This window comes from Haemorhous mexicanus, chromosome 6 (genome assembly GCF_027477595.1).
Source record: "Haemorhous mexicanus isolate bHaeMex1 chromosome 6, bHaeMex1.pri, whole genome shotgun sequence".
Taxonomy (NCBI): domain Eukaryota; kingdom Metazoa; phylum Chordata; class Aves; order Passeriformes; family Fringillidae; genus Haemorhous; species Haemorhous mexicanus.
In genome coordinates, this window is record NC_082346.1 from 59,164,485 (window position 1) to 59,186,689 (window position 22,205).

The window sequence follows — 22,205 nt, forward strand, 5'->3', positions numbered from 1 at the left end:
TGAGCATCCTGGGCTGCCCAGTCCCACAGCAGCTGGCACGTGGGCTCTGCCCCTCTCTGGCTTGTCCTGAGTGTGGAAATGCTGCTGGGGCAGCAGAGCCTCAGGTATGGGATGGTTACCTGGAAGCCCTGACTGTCTGCAGGCTCTGAAGCCCTCCCAGACAGCCTGACAAACTGATGGGGTTTGAGCCTCCTGGTGTGAGGCTGCAGCTCTGACAGATGAGTGGCCCTGGTGCTGCTTGGCCTGCAGCAGGAATTTGTTCCAGATGGTTCTACTGTTTGCCAGGAGTCTGAGGAAGCATTGCAGCTTGCTTGTGTGTGGGGTGGCTGTTGTTAAACTTTTAAGCAAGGAAAGAAAAAGTGCTTTTAAAATACATTTGTCATGACTGGGAGGTAAAAACCAACAATCCTCACCCAGGTGTTGTGGTGTGTGTTTTTTCTTTATTTTCATCCATCACCTCGGTGTTTTATCAAGGGCAATAAACATTGATCTCCACAGCATATCAGTCAGTCACAGAGAGGCTCTCCAGCTGATTTTGAGCCTCTTTTGACCCTCACAATTGGGTAACATTTCCCAAGTAAAGCTTAAAAATATACCTCTTTTATTAATGTCAAACACCAAATCACTTTTGCTTCCAAATACAGGGGAATAGGAAGGAATAGGAATGTTCTTCCCTCCTTTCATTAGCAGCAATTTAGGCATGTGTGATACAGCCCCTTTACTCTTGGGGAGAGTTCCCCCTCACTGATGTTCCCAGCGTGGCAGAGAGGGAAATAATTCAGTGATTCACCAGCCCATTAATGAGGTGTGTGTGTGTAATCAAAGACCCAGCTTGTTAAATACTTAAACACTCCTCTGCTCTGCTCTATCTGAATGAATTACCATTTTAAAAAAATCTCTCAGTAACTTAATTGTACAACAAATATCTTAATTTCAAACAATATTTGAAATTTGTTCTGAGAAGCACCTTTTCCTCCTTTCCAAATTTTTTACCAGGAAATTAGAGCACGTTCTCCTCAAAAACTTATGAACTTCATGCTTTTCAGTTGGCATGTGGGTGTGTTTGTCCTTACCTCCTGTCATGAAACCAGCACAAAATCTACTTTTAATATATTAGTTAAAGCCTCTTTGACAGCACTTTCAGCATGTTGCCACTATTCTGTTTACCTTGCCCTTGTTCTGTAGAAGTCATAAGCCATGCTACCTGCTGTCTTATCCCAACTGATTTTTCTTCTCCTCCCTAATCCTTCTGGAAGGTTGGATGAGGAAAATTCTGGAGTTCCTAAGTTCTGCCTCTATGCTTAGGTTTATACTTGAAAGTTGATTATACACCATTCCTTTTCTCAAACTCTGAGCTGCTCAGAGTTTGCACATGGCACTTTTCTCTCTGTCTAGAAATTCTACTGACCCTGAAAGCACAATGTGCAAAAATCACCAAGAAAATGAGGTCCAGATAAAAAGGATACAATGGATGTACTTCCTGCACCTAAACCAAATGTTGCTGATGATCTAAGCTCCTTTCCTCTTTTGTTTGTTTACAGGATCTTGGTGTCAGGAATTGGCTGTTTTTTCATGGTTTTTCCTGTTTTAATTTTAATCTCTTCATGAAGAATAGTTCCTGTGTGTTGGAGTTATCTGCAACACTTCAGGGATGTCTATATCTTACTGATTTATATAAAGCTGCAGTTTCTTTAACATATGGAAGTATTTTATTAATTGTGTTTCATCATTCTTCTTGTATTCAGACTCCTTTTTGTTTAGCATTGGGGTGATCAACGTGGGCTGTCACCTGGAACAGAAAACTTTGCCTGCCATCATGAGCTGATCTTGTAGGCTGAGATTCACACCTCACTTATTTGAATGTCATTGGATGAGTTAAGCCTCATGTAAAGGATGAAGCACTTGGGATGGATGTGTGTTGTAATTCTGCCTTACTAACAGCACAAAGCAACTGCAGCTCAGTTCATTGTAGCATTTATAATGTCAGTCTGAGCTGTCTGGGTTCTCCTTTTCCACGTGAAGCTCCCAAGAGGCAAAATCCAATTTGGTTCACAAATTCCTGGACTTGCATATTTCCATTAATTCAAGACCCATCAGCATTCCATATGATTTTCCCAGGGTTCATGTGATTGGTTCAGCAGCAGTCCAGTTTTATGCCTAAATCCTCCTACATGCTTTAAATGCTTTATCTTGCCAGAAAAGGCTTAGCAGTGTTTCACACTAACCTGTGTTCAGGAACATAAAGACTCTATAGAGAGAGAATAGAGGACAATGGAAAATTATGAAACTCTTTGCAGTGCAGTTTAAATTTTTCTTCTTTTATAACAGATGTTTTTCTCTTCTACCAGAGAAACATTAAAAAGAAAAACAAATGGCAATGACTGTACAAGCCCAATAGCAAATAATCCTGGCTCAAAAAAGGATGCCCACTTCTGTGCAGTCTGCAGTGACTATGCTTCAGGATACCACTATGGGGTCTGGTCCTGTGAAGGCTGCAAAGCATTTTTTAAAAGAAGCATTCAAGGTAGGACAAACAGGTTTTGATAATTTGCTTAAATAAATAGTTTCATGTGACCAGGGGCTGCAGCAGTTGACCTAGTAATGAGCTGCTCTGAAATCCTGCTGTCTGGTGCTCCATGCTGAAAATAGAGTAACACATGATTTGGCTGTTTTATCTCTTGGCTCTGATGTTATCAAGATCTGTAAATACTACAGAGTGAGGAATTGATTTCTTTAGAGAAGAGGTGGAATGCATAGCACAGTGAGGCCCTGCAGCACTGGGATGGCACTGCAGACCTGGGAATCTGATGGGAGTTTGTGGCCCAGCTTGGTTGCAGTAATTGAGAGTTAGTTGTCATAGGCACAGTAAGAGTAGGTAATTATCTGGAGACTTTTCTTGCTGGGAGCTCTTCTTGACAAGGGTCTATTGCCTGGAGCTGTTGAGTCAGTGTACAATAACTACACACTGTGGAGGATGGAAAACTATTTTTAGCACATATCAGGTACTAACCTGATTATCATTAATGCTCAGCCCTCCACCCCTCAGAGCCTGCCCTGCAGCATCTCTTACCCTGCCAGGCCTCTCTATCTAAGACTTCCACTGCCATGTTTAAATTCATTAATATTTGGTGTTTAGTTCAAGTTTGCTGCATGGCTGCAGTGTGCATGAAGTGTGGGGCTCCACCTTTGCTGCCACAGCCAGTGGAAGTCACTCATGCCCTGTACTGCAGCTTTGGGGCACTCAGTTTCTTTAACCTTGGCCTTGTTATCCTGATCTTTGGCCTCATCTCAGGCCATTTGGTGAAAATCATTTCTATTGACATTGGCTGCTACATGTGGATACAAATGCAGAAAATCCTGCTGCTGTTTGATCTTTTCTGTTCCTCTTCCTCTTCTGCCTCCAGAGCCTTTAGGAATCTTCAGGTATTTTCTTTTTGCTCAGTATGGCAGAGATGGTGCCACTGGGAGAATCAAATTTAATTCAGAACTTGTTTTGCCTTTTCAATTCATTGTGCAGATTCTGCACAGGTGAATAGCAATTTCTACAAGCTGGTGCAAGTACTGTGGATTTCTAAAATAATTGAAGAGACCTTTGTGTCCAGTTTGTCACAAATGGAGACTGAATTTGATCTCGAGGTGTTTTCTGCCAAGCCAATGCTTTGCCTGCTCTGTGTTGCTCACATGTACTTGGGCCACCAGCCAGTTACCCACTGTGGTCTTTTGTACACCTCAGTGTACCCCGACAGGTAATGGTGTTTGTAATTCAAATGGAAGAATAAAAAAGGAACATAAAATAAAGCCAGTTCTTGGCGTAAAACACTTATCAAGCACTCAGTTGCAATGGTTGTTATGCAGGATATTGTGTATTAAAATAAAAGACTTCTGGGCATGCCATGGAGCGAAATGTTGGCCTTATTAATGAAATTAAAATTAGAAGTGTGACTGACCAACTGTGTGTGGTCTCCTTGGCTTGTCTGAGTTTGTAGTGTAGTCTGTCCCACACCACTGAACATCTGCCTGCAAATTAAATTATCCTAAGGCCACAAGAGTTTTAAAACACTTTATAGTCCTGTGTGCAACAGAAAGTTTCTTCCTCCTCTCCCTTCATGTTGTGTGAAGAGTGATAAACAGCAATTTGTTTTTCAGTTGTATCTGCCAGCAAGAAATGGGACAAACTGTAATGTGATCTCTTCTTTTTAAAATTGTCCATTCAAAAATTCAAGGTTAAAATAATTCTAATTTTGCACGGCAATAGTCACAATGGTTCAGTTAAATAATTACTCCTGGGGACATGAACTCTTGGATTTTCACCAAGTGAAAAAAAAAAAAAAATCACTCTAGTAGCTGTATTTTTGTTTGATCTTATTCTTGGTTGGGGGAAAAAACCAAACCCAAACCAATTTAAAAAGCAGCCTGAGAGAAAAGATATTAAGAAAAGTAAATGAGCGAATATTTTTTGCATCCTTTAGTAATTGCTGCAGGAGACAGTTCCATGATTTGGCAGGAGATGATTCAACTGTATTTACACCAGGAGTGTACCCAAGTCCAGTTTACAGTAATAAACCTTTGGACCAGATTATTGATTAATGAACTGCGGTAACCTGAAGGGGTCTGGGTGGGAACGAGGTGATGTGGGAAAGAATAAGAAGAGAACAAAGAGGCTGCAGCAAAAACTGATGCAAGTAAGATAAACACTTGTCCAGAATATCTAAAATTTACACCCTCTCCTTGTGCTTTTCTCTGTAGTTACAGGATGCATTATTTCCTACCAGTCTGCTTTTACCTTGGCTTTTTTTTTTTTTTTTTTTTTTTTTTTTTTTTTTTTTTTTTTTTTTGGTTAACTTTGGTCCAGGGTCAATCCTCCAAAGGCTTCTTAATTCCTGGAACTCATCACGTCAGAGTTCAGTAAACAGAGCTGTAGTTTACTTAAATCTTTGCAGGACTGAAGCTGCTCTTTTCAATTCTGCTGAGGGGAAAAAAAAAAAAAAGAAAATCTGGTATCTGCCAGCTATAGACTCCCAATATACAGTTGGAGATTGGGAACAAATTTCCACAAAAGTGTGTGTTCCATTTTCAAAAAATTAGTTGGTTTTAGAAGGTGCTTGGTTATCTGACAGTCACCACTATAAAGCTGAGTGATGCTGTCTGGTTAATTTTGAGGCCACAGGCTGATATTTAAAATGTCAAACAAATATTCATTTTTGCATCAGTTAAATTAATGGAGCTTAGATACATGCACACAAAAAAGCTGAGTTGTTTAAAGTTGAGAACATTCCTGATTTGGGAAATGACCAAGACGGTTGGAGATGTTAAATTTTCCCTTCTTGTCCCTCTGCAGGACACAATGATTACATCTGCCCAGCCACCAACCAGTGCACGATCGACAAAAACCGGCGCAAGAGCTGCCAGGCGTGCCGGCTGCGCAAGTGCTACGAAGTGGGGATGATGAAATGTGGTGAGTTTGGCATGGCTGCTTTGCTGGTTTTGGCTTTTTCTTCCCTTCAGCCAATTCTGTATCTTTTTTCCCCTTGGAATCCTAAGAAGGCACCACAACAAAAGCAAGGTTTTATAGGAAGGAATTAACTGGTTCTTGAAGTGGAAGAAGACTTGTCATTTTCAGACCTGTAGGTTAAGAGTGAAAACCATATAACCTGTGCAGAGCTTTGGGGAGGCAAGTTACTTGCATGCCATGCAGAATGGGAAATCAAGAGCTGCTGCTTCCAGAACCTTCCAGAGCCAGCCTCTGTTCATGTGAGGTAAAGGAGCCTGTGCTGTGCTCTGCTGCTTGGATGCACTGCAGGAGCAGCAGTGTCACATCAAAGCAGTAGTTAATCAACCCAACGTTCCACCTGTGATGGTGGCAAGAGTGGGTGCCTCAGGAGGAGAGTAGGAATGAGAGCAGCAGCTGAGAGGATCTCCTGCTGTCAGCTCTCAGCTTCCAAAATATAGTGGTGGGGGACATTCATGGAATGACAGATTTTTCCATTTTCTCTTTTTAATCCTATCAAGGCTTAGCATCTACAACATTCCTCAGTAGCTTGGCCACCCATCCTGGGAGGAACCAGGTCTCTGGTGGCCAGGCTTTTGTGGGGGGCTTTGGTGGGACAGTGAGGGGAAGGCATTGGGAGGGCAGCTCCTTTTTTTGAACAAGCCATCTTCAGATGATGCCCCACAGCTCTTCCACCAAAAGAAATAAAGAGCCACCAGTGTTTGTCACTGCCCCACTAGAACTATCCAGCCTTTTCTTTTATTCCTGTCTTGTACTTATGGCAACGTGACTTCAATGCAGTTGATAATTTATAGAGGATGTTTTAAAGGTTACTTTTTAAGAAGAAAATTTTTTGAGAAAAATTTCAATCTAATGTATGTTTACAGTCCAGGTTTGCTGTTTCTTATAGATTCCCCAATGTAATAGAAGCAGGGGCTGTGAAAATAACCCATAGCCCATGGGCTATTTCTGTTTCAAACCCAGACACTGTTTTCATCCTCCCACAGCTTTGATCTGAAAACTGTTTGCAAAATGACTTCTTTCATTAGGAACATTGTTTAGAATTTCAGCCTGCATTTATTGATGAACAAATAATGTCCATTTTTTCTTGCAACAGCATTCTTTTAGCGTAGAGGCTCCTCTTCTCTTTGTTGCTAATGGCCTGAATTTGTTTAAGGGCTGCATCATATTCCCTCACAACCTTTGTTTTAGTTGGCTAAACAAAGTAAGAAAACTTCTCTTGCAAAATAGGAAAGTTGATGAATCTGGAAATCATCAGATTGTCCCTCCACCTGCTCCAGGCAGAGCTAACCCAATTGGCACTTGGATGCCCAGAATCATGGACAGCATTCTGGGGACTCTCCTCACTGCAGTAGCACTGACACTTGCTGCAGGAGCTCTCCTCTGCTCACAGCCCAGGATCCTATTTGCCCTTTTCAAGGTAACATCATGCTGGCAGTTCATAATCACTCCATGATCTGTTATGACTGCAGTCACCCGTGCATTTCTAGCTGACAACTCCCAGAGCAGAACTGAAATTTCAACTGTTCCTTGTATTATTTTTGTACTCCTCAAGTACATTTAGTTTCTTCTGCTCAAGTCAGATGCTTCTTTCTACGTGAAGCTCCTGTCTTTTCCTTCAGTGATGGTCCATCTCAACTTTATTGGTGTTACCTCCAGCAAGAAAAGTCTTATGCCTGCAAATAAGATTCCTTTCAAAATCTTTCTGAATGGTGCCACTGTCTTTAGGTCATTTTTATGACTCAGAATTTTGCTCAAAGTTTTTCCAGTGGAGGTTTCTATAAAGCCCCAGTTCTGGAGTTGGAAAGGTTTGGTAAAGATTGATTCCATAATGATATTATAAGGTAGACCTCCACGGTGCTTGCCTTAAATTAATCTTTTTATTCTAGCTGTCCAGAAAGTCCTGGTGTGTGATAAGACCTGATAGGCACTGTGGTATTACAAGTAATAAATTATAGTATGCACTTATGTTCTAGCCTGTGTTCCCTTGAATCTTGTCACATATTCATAAACCTGTATTTCTATAATAATGATTGTCTGCAGGACATTGATGACTATGATAAAAAAATAAAAAAAAGAGAGATTGAAACTATAACTGAAAAAAAACCCCTGTATTTTTAAATAATTAGTTTTTAAATAGTAGCACTAACACTTGAAACTCTTGAGAATTTAATTTGAGAATCTGAACAATTGATTTTCAGAAAAAAGAACATAAAAATTACTCAGAACTGTCTGAGTCAGCTGATGAGTTAAGTGGCAGCTGTGAGTAATGCTGGTGTATGGACACATGGTGACAGACATTTAAAGCAGACAGATTTTAAGACAGTATTTCTTGCATTAAATGTAAATGCCATTTCCTGCAGACCAGAGCGATTATCTCTCAGACATTTTCTCACAAGAACTGGGCTTTAAAGACTTTTTATTGTAGAAAGCTATAAAAGAGAACACTTTGTTTTTAATGAAGGCTTTTCTGCATCTCTGCTCCTTTCTGAGGTCACTTAGTGAAAGGATTGGTTCACATCTGCTAAAGCCCTGGATGGGCTGGAATGGTTTGTGAATGCATTTTTGCTCAGTGGAGACTTGTGTCCAGCAGAAGTGATGAAAGAAGTTCAATTGCCACTTTGTAGTTTGAGAGCTCTTCATAAAATCTCAGCACCATTCCCATCACACCTTTAAATCCTCCCTTTGCATATTATCAATAGACAACTCGAGAGAAAACACACACTCAGGAACTTGTTTAAAACAAGGTTGTGTGTCTAAATCTGATTGAGCAGGACAGGCCACCTTCCATACAGTAGGAGAAAGCAGAAAAGTGTTGCTCTAAAGCTTCTTGGTCTGAAATTCTCTTGGATGTCATCACCTTCAGAAATGTTAAGAAGTCAGCCCAACAAGCCACAGGTGTTTTGGTGGAGGCCAGCTTGGGGGTGCCTTGTATTAAGGTGATACTGGATTTTCTGATGAAACATAGAAAATATTCATATCTCATATGAAAATATTCATATATCATTGCCAAAAGCACAGGTCACAGACATTGCATCTGCCAATTCCTCTGCAGGAAATCTATGTTCCCTGCTGTTCCCAACAAGGAAGCCACTGCTAAAGTTTGGCAGTAGGACTCCTAACAGTGCTAGAAAAATAATTAACAAAAAAATTGCACTGTCATTAGGAACAAAGAAAACAGAAAAACTGCAGTAAACTCTGCCCAGAAAACTTGAATAAAACAGACCAGGAAAAAACTTCTCTTGATCTTCCCTTGGAACCTTCTGGTGTTTACCTGGGGAGCTGGAATGGACTTGGACTCTTTGTCAAAGGCAGTGAAGAAGAGGGGAGTTGCTTCATCACTTTTCACTCTTGGAGCAGCTATCCCCTGCTTTGCTTTTGGTTTGCTTCCTGAGGCTCAAACAGACCTTTTTTCACAAGGAGTTCTCAGTTTCCCTGACTTTTATTTCCCTCCTCTGCACTGCTCCTGTATCTTTTTTCCCCATTTGTCTGTTCTCAACATGTTGAAGTTGTTCCAAAGGTAAAGCTCCTTTCAGCCCTGAGTGAGGAGGCTGAGAGGCCACACTCAAGAGATGGAGATGCTGCTCTTGAATCATCTGACAAGTTTGCAGGAAGGAAAACAGATTTCTCTGTGGGCTGGTTCAGGATTTGGCCCTTTCTCCTGTGTGTGGCTACTGTGTGCAGCTGAAATACTGTAAAGTACTTTTCACACAGAAAATAAGTGGGGACAAAATGTTTCAAGGCATTCTCTGGCCATCAGATGTATTAATTGAATTTCAGCTTTTATAGCAGTCACTAGAATTTCGGCTCACGTTCTCATGTGCACACAGCAGACAGCAGCTCCTTTGTCAGTGGCTCTACTCTTGAGAATTCAATTTGAGAGTCAGCTCTGGAGTATGTACTCACCAGAACATTTGCATTTGCTTTGAAAGGTGACTGAGTGATCATGATTTACCAATGAAGTGTACTGGAGCAGGTTTACACTCAGTCTTTCAAAAACTGACTATAAAATGTCCAGTGGTAGAATCTGTGGTTGCTGCAGAGCTGGTTGGTTGTGTGAGCCATTGCCAGGGACCAAAATCAGTATGAAGGGCAACATATCATGTAACTGTCTACCAGATCAGACAGCATTTGTGATTTTCAGAGGATTTGCAAAGCTTGAAAAATAGTGTGTTTCACTGCCAGTAATACCTGCTGTGGCTGAGTGAACAACAGGCTCATTTTAATGACTTTTTTTCAAAGTGCCTCGCTTCTTATATCTTGGGGCCATTTACTCATGGTCTGTGGTGCTGCAGCTCAAGGTCTTGCCCTTGGCCCAGCATTCTCAGCTGAATACAGCAATTTTCTTGCACAAAATAGCTCTAAATAAGGAGAGTGTGGTAGGAAGAATGAGGGATTTGATCATTTTGCACTTCTGCAATTGCCTGAATTGCCTTTATAGAAATGAATATTAGATTTTAAGAACAGGGAGTTTGTAGTAAAATCAAAGATAGCCCCTAATCTGGAAAGCTGTATTTTATTTCTCTGCCTTTACACACATTGATTCACATCTCTGTATCTACTTAAAACATTAGGCTGGCCAATAATTATTTATAACATATAGTTTTATAAACAGTTATACATGTCTGTTGTATGCTAATATATACATGTAAGTAAAATTTCTTGGTCCTGCCTAAACTTTGGATTTGAATAGAAAGAAAAGGAGTTCCTTTATGTTGTTGAAAGCTGTTGTTTTAACTGGAAAGACTGGTATTTTCTGCTGTGTCAGCTGACTAGAAAGTTTAAATATAGCTTTCTTTTACTTTAAATGCAAGCAGAAAAAAATAGAAAGTATAAATAAATGGTATCTCTTTTTAGTATCTTTTATGCACACTGCTTTGGCAATATATGGTGAATAAAAAACACCACAAATAACTCAGAATCTGCTTTGGTTGGGTTTTTTCCCACCTTGTTTTTGTCATCAGTTATATTTTCTTTAGCAGCGAGTTTTTTATGCAGAAATGTAATACTCTTGGTCTGGCTTCCTGCACTGGTACTGTTTTTAGAGAAATTTGGTAAATGTTTTAAATTGAGCATATTTTATATAATATGAATTGGTTATATAAGAAACGCAATTCAGTTAAATAACCTAAAGTAATTTAAAGGGGTTTGCTAGTTCCCAGTAAGAACCCTCCACAAGTCTTGAGTCCTTTAACACTCTCAAAATCATAACCTGATTGAATTATCTTTAGATGGAACACTGAGTGCAGCTGTGCAGATGGAAATTGTTCAAGATTTTGTCAATTAGAACAGAATGCTGAAGTTCTTTTTAAATTGCTTTTAAAATTGATTTCTTTGATATTCATTAAAGTATCTGCTCAATTATCCATGTTTATATTTTCTGTATATTTCTATAAGCTTAAATTTATATTTATAGGCTCCAAAATGTTATTTAAAAATCTTTACAACAGTGAATTGGAAAGGATAACTCAGATAACACATGTCACAGAGCATTTGGTATTTTTGGATAGCCCAAGAAAATTTTCACTCTATTCTACCCATGGCTTTTATTCCCTTTTCTATTTTTCTTGTTCTGTGTTTCAAGGTACCCCTGGGAAATGTGCTTCAGGTTTCTAAACAGTGAAAACAATGTGCTTTCTTTCTTTGTGGTTATGGTTTCTCCCACGCTGTGGAGACCAGAGCCTTCTCTGTAGGCAGAGCACCCTGGTACCTGGGCATCTCCTCACCTGTCTCATTCCAGTTGCCTACTTTCCTCTCAGCTTTACTTTTTGTCCTTCCTGATGGAAAATGCATGCTTTCTGTGCATTACATGATTTCAGAACAGTCTGCAGCCCACTGTGCCATTCTAGTATTTTTTGGAAGCTTACAAACCACTTCAAGATTTTCCTCTTGACCCTTGTGCATTAGTCAAAAACGAGGCTTAGCACAGAGTTCACTACATTATCCAGGTGTCTTTGTAGAAAATAGTCTATGCCTTGCTGGCCTTTGACTCTCCTCAGGAAGGATTTGATGGTGGAAGAAATTGCTTTGTTACTTCTGTAGTTCTGCAGGGAACCATTTTTTGGGTATTTTCATCAAGTCTCATTCCATGAATCTACATAAGATAATGTCTCATGCCTTGTCTCTGCTGGTGTGTTATCTTCCCTTAGCTGCTATTCATCTGCTCTGGCAACTTCTAGCTAGTTGTCATTTGGCTAAACATTTGGTTCTACAAATTATTTATTTCCTTCAATCCGTTATTTGTGTGAATTTCCTGTCTGCATCCAGCCCATTCCATCCTACCCATATCCCTTTCAAAGTTGCAAACCCTTCCTTTCTCCAAAAGGTGCAGGCCTAAAGCTGGAATTGCAGCTGAAAAATACTTCCAGTTCCAAATGGCCTGTCCCACTGGGAGAGCTCTGTGCCTGAGGTCTGTCCATTGAACCAGCTTTGCCCCTTGGGCTTCTCCAATCTCTTGGATTCCCAGGGAAAGAATGTTCTCCAATACTGAGAACTTCTTTAAAGACAACTTTCTTAACTTTCCCTGCACCCAAAGTGATTTACTGAACAGGCAGCACGTGAGGGCCATGGCCCATATCCTAAAAGTCCTGGAAGACTCAGCTGGTCCTTATTCAGTCAGGTTGTTCCTGAGTGGCCTTTGCACCCACCCCTCCCCCAGACTGCCCAAATGCTGTTTGACAGCTGCTGAAGATGTGACAGGACTGTGACCTGAAAGCCACCTCCACCTGAGGCTCCTCTGCCACCAAGCCTAAGAGTCACCCAGCATCTTATTTAGCAAGACAAAGCCCTGTCAACAGCATCTGAAATTAATTTTTTGTGCCCTCACAGCCCTTATTTTTAATTTGGCTAATGTTTGGAACTCTTTGCTAGCTGAAGTAGAGCTATAGCTGAGTATTTATTTTATTAATATCATGTTGTTGGAGAAACTTTTAGACTCTTTCCTTGGAAGCTATGCAAAACATAGCTACTACAGTGATGCTACTACTAACATTGACCAAGAACTGGACAATGTTTAGATTTGTCAGGACAAACAATTAATTAAATCTAGGAATGTAAAGGACTGCTCTTTGCAGTCAGAAATAGCCTTCTGCAGGCAGAACTCCACACAGGGTGTTTGGTTTCAGTTGTAGATACCTGAATTTCCTTTGGAGAAACTCCTGCTGGCTTTTTGGGGCATGGGGAGAAAATGGGTTGAATCTTGTGAATCCCTGGCTGACCATCCAGCTAACTCTGAGGCCCAGCTGTGCTTGTTCCTGAGGCATTTAATCTGTAACCTGGCCCAGACTCTCAAGTTTTTTATTCCTCCAGATTATATATATAAAGCAAAATTTACAATCAGCTATCTTTATTTCTCTTTAAAGATCTGATTTATATCTTTTTGATGTCAATGGGAGTTTTCCACTGGACTTTTTAAACCGAGTTAACTGAGGTTCAAAACCAAACATTTTTAAACTTTATTTCTGTTTAGCAGAATAAACAAAACCCCTCAGCTGAAGTCAGCAGGGACAAAGTTAAGTCCGTGCTGAATGTCCTAGAAACTTAATGTTCAATATCACAACATCCAATATTAAAGGGTTTTCCTCCTTCTCTCCAAACATTTGTGATGGGACCCAGGACATTCCTCTGGCTGCCCTGGGTGATTTTAGACCCTGGCAGGGGGCTCAGAGACCTTGGCATGGAGTCAAAAACACCTGTGCCTTTGATTTTAGCCCATGGAAAGAATGACCAACTTTGTGTGAGGATTTACAAGCCACAAGAGTTTGAGTAGAATGATCGTTAATTTGTCACAGGGTGAAAAAGTAGAATTTTGGGGTTTTAGAATGGGGGTTCAAGAGGCAAGATGGAGGAATCTGGGCCTGTCCTGTCCTCCTTCTCCTTCTTTTCCTCCATCTTCTGCTGTGATGGTGACACTTTTGGATTGGTTTAGAGACAGACTGTCTAACATAGGTGATAGGTACTGGAAGATTATTGTAAATAAAGTACATGCAGTTCTTAGCATAAAAAGTTAACACCACCCCCAGGGCAGGTGTTGTGCCCCAACCTGACCTGCTGGACAGATCTCATCAGGTCAGAGAAAGAATGTAACAGATAAGAGAAAATAAACAACCCTGAAAAGCAGAACCAAGGAATCTTGACTTCTTCTTTGGTTGCGGGGCTGGGAAAAAAGAGACTTTCTCACACCTTGGGGCTCATCTCAACCACAGAAACCCAAGACATTTGGGTTTACACGAGGGAGGAAAATTCTCTGGGGAAAAACTCTCCAATGCAACCGTGTGGTTCTCGTGGCAGGCTCCAGGAGAGAACGCTGCGGGTACCGGATCCTGCGGAGCCACCGCAGCGCCGAGGAGCGCGCGCATTGCCTGGGCAGGGCCAGGAGATACAACGAGGCGGCCACGAGGGTGAAGGAGATCCTGCTGAGCGCCCTCAGCCCCGAGCAGTTCGTGCTGACCCTGCTGGAGGCAGAGCCACCCCACGTGCTGGTCAGCCGGCCCAGCAAACCCTTCACCGAGGCCTCCATGATGATGTCCCTGACCAAGCTGGCGGACAAAGAGCTGGTGCACATGATCGGCTGGGCCAAGAAGATTCCTGGTGAGGAATTCAGGCTTGGTTTTGGTCAATGGTTTTTGTTTGGTTTTGGTCAGTGGTTTGGTTTGGTTTTGGTCAATGGTTTTACCCAGAAATGTGTCCTTCTCTGCTCTGACGTGACAGAGCAGCACAGTAAGTGCGTGGTATATTTGAAAAATGCCAATCACTTGTTTTTAGAGTTTTAAAAGTTTAATAGTAATAAAATGGTTAGAAAAATAGTAATATAATTAGAGTAATAAAAATTTGAACTATTAGGATTTAAGACAATATGAGACAATAAGAACAAGGATTTATGGATGGTCCGGGTACCTTTTACTGCGCAAAATAAGCCCGAAAAAGGACCCACGTTAACAGAGGATTAACCCTTAAAAGCAGTAGCCTGTTACATATTCATACACCTCATACATGATGTATAAATTCCATTCAAACAAAGGATTCTGTCTGGTCAGTGTCAACTTCTTCCTCTTAATCCTAATGGCATCTTCATGGCTGAGCAAGATGGGAAGAAGTTCGTTTCTTCTCAGTGTGAGTCCTTTCTTTAGAAAAAAAGTATCTTACATAGCATAGTTTCTGTTTTAACATTATGTTATAACATAAAACTGCATTTAACACACTATTTAAGAAAATTAATACAGCATAACTTTCTAACATAACGCATATAATATTCATTTTAATATTTGCAAAAAGCCAATCATATGATACACATTTTTCACAGTATAGAAGTCAAGTTTTCTATCCTGCTAAGTAATGAAGAGTTTATTGCTCTCAGTAATTAACCTGGTTGTTTTTTAATTTAGATACAATATAACCCATAACTTGCTGTCTGTTCTTACTCAAATACTTGTTCATTTTGCTACAAAGCAGAGGTGGTGTTGCAGGTAATTTCTGCCTCAGCTATAAATACCTGATTAAGCTGATTTAGAAGGTTCATTTAGCACCAAATTTTCTCCTTGAGTCCTGATAGAAGGCTTCTAGTAGTTGGTGAGAACTGAAGGGTGTCCAAGTCCTGGCTGTCTGCAATCGATTCATTTGACAGAGCTGCTACAGAAAAACATCAGTGGAGCTCAGTATTGATTTCAGATTTATCATGTGCACTCCTTCAAAACAAAAATCAGTAAGGGTTCTTTTGGCTATTGGCAACACCCAGAACATGCACTGCAGTACAACTACCTGTGCCAGTGCCTGGAATGTCTCAAATGTCTCCATGGCATCATGGCAATGAACCATTTAGCTTCTCACAAACCAGAAATGGTGAACATTTGCAGTTCCTTCTGCATGAAGTACCCATGACTTAAAGAGGCAGAATGAAAACTAAAAGTGAGCTGAAAGCTTGGAATATTGGTGGACTCATAGCAGCAGGGGGCTTGATCCTGAGCTTCAGATAGAGTGCACTGCTGGGGCCAGCACTCCATGGATCCTCTCCTGGGCTTTGTGCTGAAGGATTCAGGCTGTGCTGGGGTGTGTGCCCTGCCCTTGGCATGGTGTGCACTGTAAAGAGCTGCTGCTGCTGCTGGAGAGCACTCAGGGAAAACATGACAGGAACCTTTCCCTCCAGAAACAGTGTGTGCACAGTGTAGGAAGCAAACTTGGAGGAGAATATCTCAGTTAATCCTTAAATTAGGAATTTAGCCATCAGGGAAGCACATCCTCTTTCAGGTCTAGGCGGAGTGGCTGATGTGCTTCCAGCTCCAGCTAAGCACATCTCCCAGGGCAGAGCAGTCTCAGACACTGGGTTGGAGGGTCCAGGTGTGATGGTTTTGGGGTGTGCAGATTCCAGGCCAGCTGCTGAACTGCTGGGGAGGAGATGTTTGCACCCCAGAGTATCTCAAACCACGCTGGACCTCTGCCAGCTGATGATAGTTTTGCTGTCAGTGTGGGATGTTTAAAAACTGAGAGCTCAAATCCTTCAGACTAATTTTTTGTGGCTTAAGGAACTCAAAAAAAAAAAAACCCAAAAAACCCCCTGTGAAGTAAGTAGCCATAAGGGGTTAAATGGTATCTATTGTTATAATTTCTTGTCTAATCATAAAAATGTGATTAAAACAGAGGACTACACTTAGTTATGTTTATCTGGTAGGAAGTGACTTGTGAAGGAAAACCAGTCTTAGAAAATGACCTCATTTTAATCAATATTTCAGGGGGAAAAAACCCCAACCCAACCTTTTCCATTTTCTGAGTATTATTAATTTCTCTTTTTTGGCTCTGAGACTTTTTTTCTTTTGAAAAACAAATCCACAAACCCAAACCTTCAGCCAGTTAAGATTAATTCTTTGTATTTTTCACAAGATCAGTTTTCAAACCAACTTCAATTTTGACACAGGTCACTTTTAGTTTATTTTCAATGTAAGTCAGAAATAAAAACTTTCTTGGTAGTAAGAGAACTGTATGAAGAAAACCCCTTGAAGTAATCAGACCCCTTCAAAAACAGTTCTTGGGAATGCTGACACTTTGTTGTCTCTGTTTCTTCTGATCACTCCTGTTACAGAGAACAGAAATAAACAGCATTTTAGAGCAATGCCAAAAATTGATGAGATGTTTAATATGCAGCCAATTATAAGTGACACTGCTGTATCACATGGCAGTGGGACCATTAACTTCAATCTGGATTGATTTTTTTGTTTTTCATATATAAGCTGTGATGACTAAAGCTCAGGACATGGAATTTTATTTTTCAAAAACTCTTGCCTGAAGGTGATCATGCCTATCCCTGCCTGGTTCCTGGAGGTAATGTCTTGGGAAAAAATAGAGAGCTCTTGACTAATGGCCCAGTGAGCAGTAATTTTACTTTCTGAAAAGCTGAATATTTGCTTTTGTGTACTCAGGTTAGAAGTCCATTTTCATCTCAAAGTTATTATTGGATTTTATTTCACACTCATTGGAGGTGAAAAAAATTTCTTATTGTCTTAACAGTAACATTTTGCCTAAATAGGAACAAAAACATGTTTGTATTGTGTGGGATTTTCATGTTTAATATTTAATGACAGTCTTTTGCTATGAATTTTACTCTGTGGCTGTATTTTTGTTCTGGTCTTTCAGCCTAATTGAGTATATTTTTTTGTCAAATAGAAGCTGACATCTGGATTTTTTTCCTTCTGAACTCTAAGTATTTTAATTCTCAGTTGTCAGGCAGCAGAACACAGCTTCTGTAATTGCCTTTTGCTTTGCTGACCTAGTCTAAAAGAGTTTACATGGTTCATTGGTGAACCTGTATTGCAAATCAATAAGATGCTGTCACAATATCAACATTTGGATTCATTATGCAGCCCAGTGTGTTGCTGACCTGAGCAGTGTGTCTTTTCCTAGTTTTTACACATCCAGCACAAGTTTTTTCTCTTCTCTGTCTTAGCAATTTATAATTAAATTATAAGAAATAGAGCCCACAATCTAAAGGATGTGTAACACAACCATGGAAAAAATTATTAGTTTAATGTATTCTGGAGGAAATTAAATGGGACTCCTGAGGCTGCAGTGAAAGCTGTGATGGCTCTTTGATGTCCTGCACCTTTGGAGCATGAGATTGTTAGGAAAAAGAGAGTTAGAGTCCTTCTAACAGCTGTGCTCAATGGCCATAGCTCCCACTGCTGCCACTGATAATGTGAGTTTAGCAGAGGACACCCGTGATAAATCAGGATCTTCAAGAACCTGTAGATTGAACCTTGGGACTTGCTCTGACTTCACTCAACTAAGAGAGTTTTTAAACCTGATAATTCCTTGTTTATGCTAGAGAAATCAGTACAAGGCAGTGTAAATGTTTATTTAAATATCCTCTGAAATGTCTTTGGGCTGCTGTTTCCCAGGAAACTGGCACTGTCAGTTTTTGTACCATTTCACACTTCCCTGCATATTTTCCTAAAAGCAGTTTGAAGTGATGAGTGTGTGTGGCAGACAATCTGCTGTTGGCTGTGTGCTCTGTAGTAAATTTTGTGACAGGGGAACCCAGGAGGGAAGGTACCACTCCTAGGCTCCTGTTTATCCTTCCTGTAAAACCAGAGGCAAGGCTGCCCCAGCTTTGAAAAGCAGCACGTTCAGTGATGATAGAAGTGAGCTTTGCTCAGTTCATGTCAGGCCCTGGCTGTCACTGACTGTCCTCCAGCTGAGTCATGTAATAAGATTAAAATGCATGGAGCATTTGTATAAATTACTGACAGAGAGATTCTCTGGCAGCCCAAACATGCTCTGTGTGTTTTAACAGCTTGGACAAACAGGAAGAACTTCAGGAAACCAGTCTGCCATGGCCAGGCTGTACCTGGGTTTGTCACCAGGCAGTGTCAGAGATGCCAGCTCATCTGAAAATGGAACACCTTTGCCAAGGGCCCAAGCTGAAGAAGCTCAGCTTTGAAAACTGTGGCCTGATCTTGTTTTTGATCACTGAGCAGCTCTTCATCATCTCTGTGCTTTCCTCCTTGACTGAACAGTCTGTTTTCCCATCCATGTTTTGATAATTTACACTTCTGATCCTTTGGTTTGGAGTGTATGAATTTTATATCTCCAATTTTTTTCTTTTGACTTTTAGACATTATTTTTTCCCCAGTCTTTTTATTTTTGTTTTTTTTGCAGGGGAAGAGAAAAGGTGGGCTGTGACTGTCTCTGCCTTCTGGCTGTGCTGCAGTGTTATCTGAGGCCTTGCTAAAAGTTCTGGAGAGAAATGAATCCTAGAATCAGGGAATGAGTGGGGTTGGAAGGGACCTTAAAGATCACCTGGTTCCAGCCCCCTGCCACGTGCAGGGCACCTTCCCCCAGAGCAGGATGCTCAGAGCCCCATCCAGCCTGGCCCTGAACACTCCCAGGGATGGGGCACCCACAGCTGCTCTGGGCAACCTGTGCCAGGGCCTCACCCTCACAATATTTCTTCTAAGATCTCTCCTCTTTTAGGACAAGAACATAAAGCAGGTGACTCTGCAGTCATTTGACTTTCACCAGCTGTATGGGACTAATTGCACTAAAACACCACTCTGCTTTATTCCAAATGTTTTGTAGATGATGATAATTGCAAATATTTTGGTTCCTGTTTGAAGTGGCAGCCTGCCACTTTGGATGTCAGTGCTCCCTTATCTTCACAACCCATAGTTCTTTCTGGCTTTTTTTGTTTCTCATGGACTCATTTTTCTTTATTAAACCAAAACATTTAACAAGTTGATTTATTTTATATTCTTTGCATCACTTTAGGCTTCATTGATCTCAGCCTCTATGACCAAGTGAGGCTCTTGGAGAGCTGCTGGATGGAAGTTCTAATGATTGGTTTGATGTGGAGATCCATTGACCATCCTGGGAAACTGATTTTTGCACCAGACCTTGTACTAGACAGGTAAGAGGAATAAATTAGTTGAGAGCACTTCATATTTGTGTGGTTGAAGGTGGGGAAGAGGATTAAACATGGCAGATGTTACTAATACTTCATCTAACAATATAATTTACTTGTGCTTGTAACAATCATGCCCTTAGGTTCCCCATCCTTTCAGGGGTTAAGGAATGCTAAGCTGTAAAAGCTTTTTGAACTTGCAAATTCCTGCACTCCTCTAGCACTGAGTGTGAAGTTTCTCTTCACATTTTTCTTCTCTCATTTTTTCCCATCTTTGGGTGGCTTTGTTCCCTCTGTTCCAGGTCTCTAGATGCTGGAACTGTCAATGCAGCAACACAAGGCACTGCATTGTCCATTTGTCCCTACGTCCCTCATTTTAAAAGAAGATGCAGTGTCAGGCAATATTTTAATTATTTTAAATAGGTTTCCTGCCTGTTTTCTTCCTGCCACTACAGCAGACTTTATAGCTGGCTATAACAGTAAGCATTGGAGCACTAGCTGAGAGGGATTTAAAGACCCCTAGCTTGCTGTTGGATACTAAGAATATTTTTTCAAGCTACAGCAGGATGTTTTCAATTTTAAAGATTATTTCTCCGCAGCATCATGTACCAGGAAGGAAGACTATGGATTAGTAGAGGTGGTTTTTTACAGAACCTTAGAAGGATTTGACCTGTGCTTCACATTGGTAAAAAGTCAGAGAAGCAATCTACTCTCTTAGGTAGTTTTAAAATATCTTTTCAACCTGGGGAAATTCAGATTTGCACCTGTTTTGTGACTTGCAATCAATAATTATCATTGTAGATACAGATAGGTAAAAGTGACTTATTAAAAAATAATTTATAAAACAGAGGAAATAAATATTATTTGCTCATATGAAACTCAATGCAAGGACATGCTGTACTGTTCAGTGCAATGATCAGAAATTGATGAAAATGTACAATACATTTAATTGCTCAAGAGTTAATATGTGCTGAATAGAGTGAGAATATTTGATGCATTTCTTCATTTCCTCAGGACATGTCAGAGTGGGAGCTTACAAGTGTCTGGGCATGCTGTGATTTTATTCAGGACACTCCTGTATGAACCTGGTCTCTAACTTGATTGTTATTATCTTAGTTGAACTTAGAATCCCAGAATGGTTTATATTGGAAGGGACCTTCATAATCATCTCATTCCACCCCCTGCCATGGGCAGGGACACTTTCCACCAGACCAGCTTGCTCAGAGCCCCATCCAACCTGAACCTTCCCTGGGATGGGGCAGCCACAGCTCTGGGCAGCCTGTGCCAGGGCCTCAGCACCCTCACAGTCATGAATTTCTTCCTGATCTCTAATCTAAACCTACTCTCTTTCCATGTGAAGCCATTCCCCCTTGTCCTGTCCCTCCAGGTCCTTGTCCAAAGCCCTTCTCCAGCTCTCTTGGAGCCCTTTTAGGCACTGGAAGGGGCTCTGAGGTCTCCCTGGAGCCTTCAGATGTGTTTCATACATACTCTTTGCAGACAATATTTCTCTGGAACCTCTGTCCTTGTTTTGAATCTGGCAGCTGCCTCTCCTTCTCTAAAGCTTAATATTCTTCTTTGCTGTGAGAAACACAGGAAACTGGGCCATAAAAAATACTTTTTTCAGGCAGAACCTGCTGCCCTAGGTGGTGTTATCTGCAAGTTCCTGCCTCCAGCCTGAAGGCTCAGCACCTTTCTCTTGGGATCCAGCACATTTCTTTTATTCTCCTGCACTGCTGTTCTTAAATCTGTCTTGTCTTAAAAATGTTACAGACAAAAAAAATCTCCTGTGACCAAGAGGATAAGGAGCCTCCCTTTGAATACTGTTGTTGTAGGGCTTAATCACTTTTTTAGTTCAGTACATATAAAACAAAACTAACAAAAACCTGGAACAGCAACTTCGGGAGCTTGAGATTTGCCACTGCTGAATTTTAAACAAATAGGAATGGCTTGTTTGGGGTGTTTTTCAGATCTGAAAATAGGACTACTTCTCATGTCCAAAATGGGGAAAGTTGCATTCTGTAAACACTTGCAAATATAAAAGTAGCCAAACCACAAAACCACCAAAACCCCAAATACCTTTCAATACCTTCCCAAAAAATAGTGCCAGGAGATAGGGACAAGAATTGTTTTATTCTTTAAAAATGTCTTCTTATTCCAAGCAATTTACTTTAGGAAGTCTTTCTTTTTTACCAAGTCCTGAGGCCTCCATTAAGTACAAACACTGTTATTGGTTGTGGGTAACTCCTTATGAAACAAATCTGGAAAATTATTCAGGCTGGTATTGTGCCCTGCACTACAGGATTTCAGACTGATTATCAGAATTATACAGGCTGAGAGGATACAGAAATATGATCACACTTATGGCCAATCCTGCTTGCACTTTAATGAGAAAATCAGTTTCTTAGAAATGCTGACCTTCCACACCAGTGTAATTTCAATCCAGATTTCATGACAGAGCCTTTTAAATTGTCCCAAAGGTGAGATAAACCAGGCCTTCTGCAGCCTCCTTCATGCTTTGACTTTGATCTGTCTGAGTCCCTCAATTCTTCTTTTTTGGTGACGTGTTGAATGTGTTTCCATAGGGATGAGGGGAAATGTGTAGAGGGAATTTTGGAGATCTTTGACATGCTCCTGGCCATGACCTCAAGGTTCCGAGAGCTGAAACTGCAGCACAAGGAGTATCTGTGTGTCAAGGCAATGATCCTCCTCAATTCCAGTGAGTATGTGGTGCCTCTAATACTCACCAAACTGCACCTTTCATTTTGAGGGTGGCTGGGAAATCAGCCTCAAAAAACCCAAAATGTCAAATGA

At 40.8% G+C, this 22,205-nt stretch overlaps 1 protein-coding gene across 1 annotated transcript in view; it reads left to right on the plus strand.

The window, feature by feature from the left end:
• The window catches only part of ESR2 (estrogen receptor 2), a 34,370-nt gene that overhangs the window by 5,715 nt on the left and 6,450 nt on the right, over nt 1-22,205 (plus strand). Inside the window, exons 3-7 of the mRNA XM_059850506.1 lie at nt 2,349-2,524; nt 5,339-5,455; nt 13,799-14,098; nt 19,262-19,400; nt 21,977-22,110. Of these exons, the coding sequence (XP_059706489.1) occupies nt 2,349-2,524; nt 5,339-5,455; nt 13,799-14,098; nt 19,262-19,400; nt 21,977-22,110 (866 nt within the window). The remainder of the gene's footprint in view (nt 1-2,348; nt 2,525-5,338; nt 5,456-13,798; nt 14,099-19,261; nt 19,401-21,976; nt 22,111-22,205) is intronic.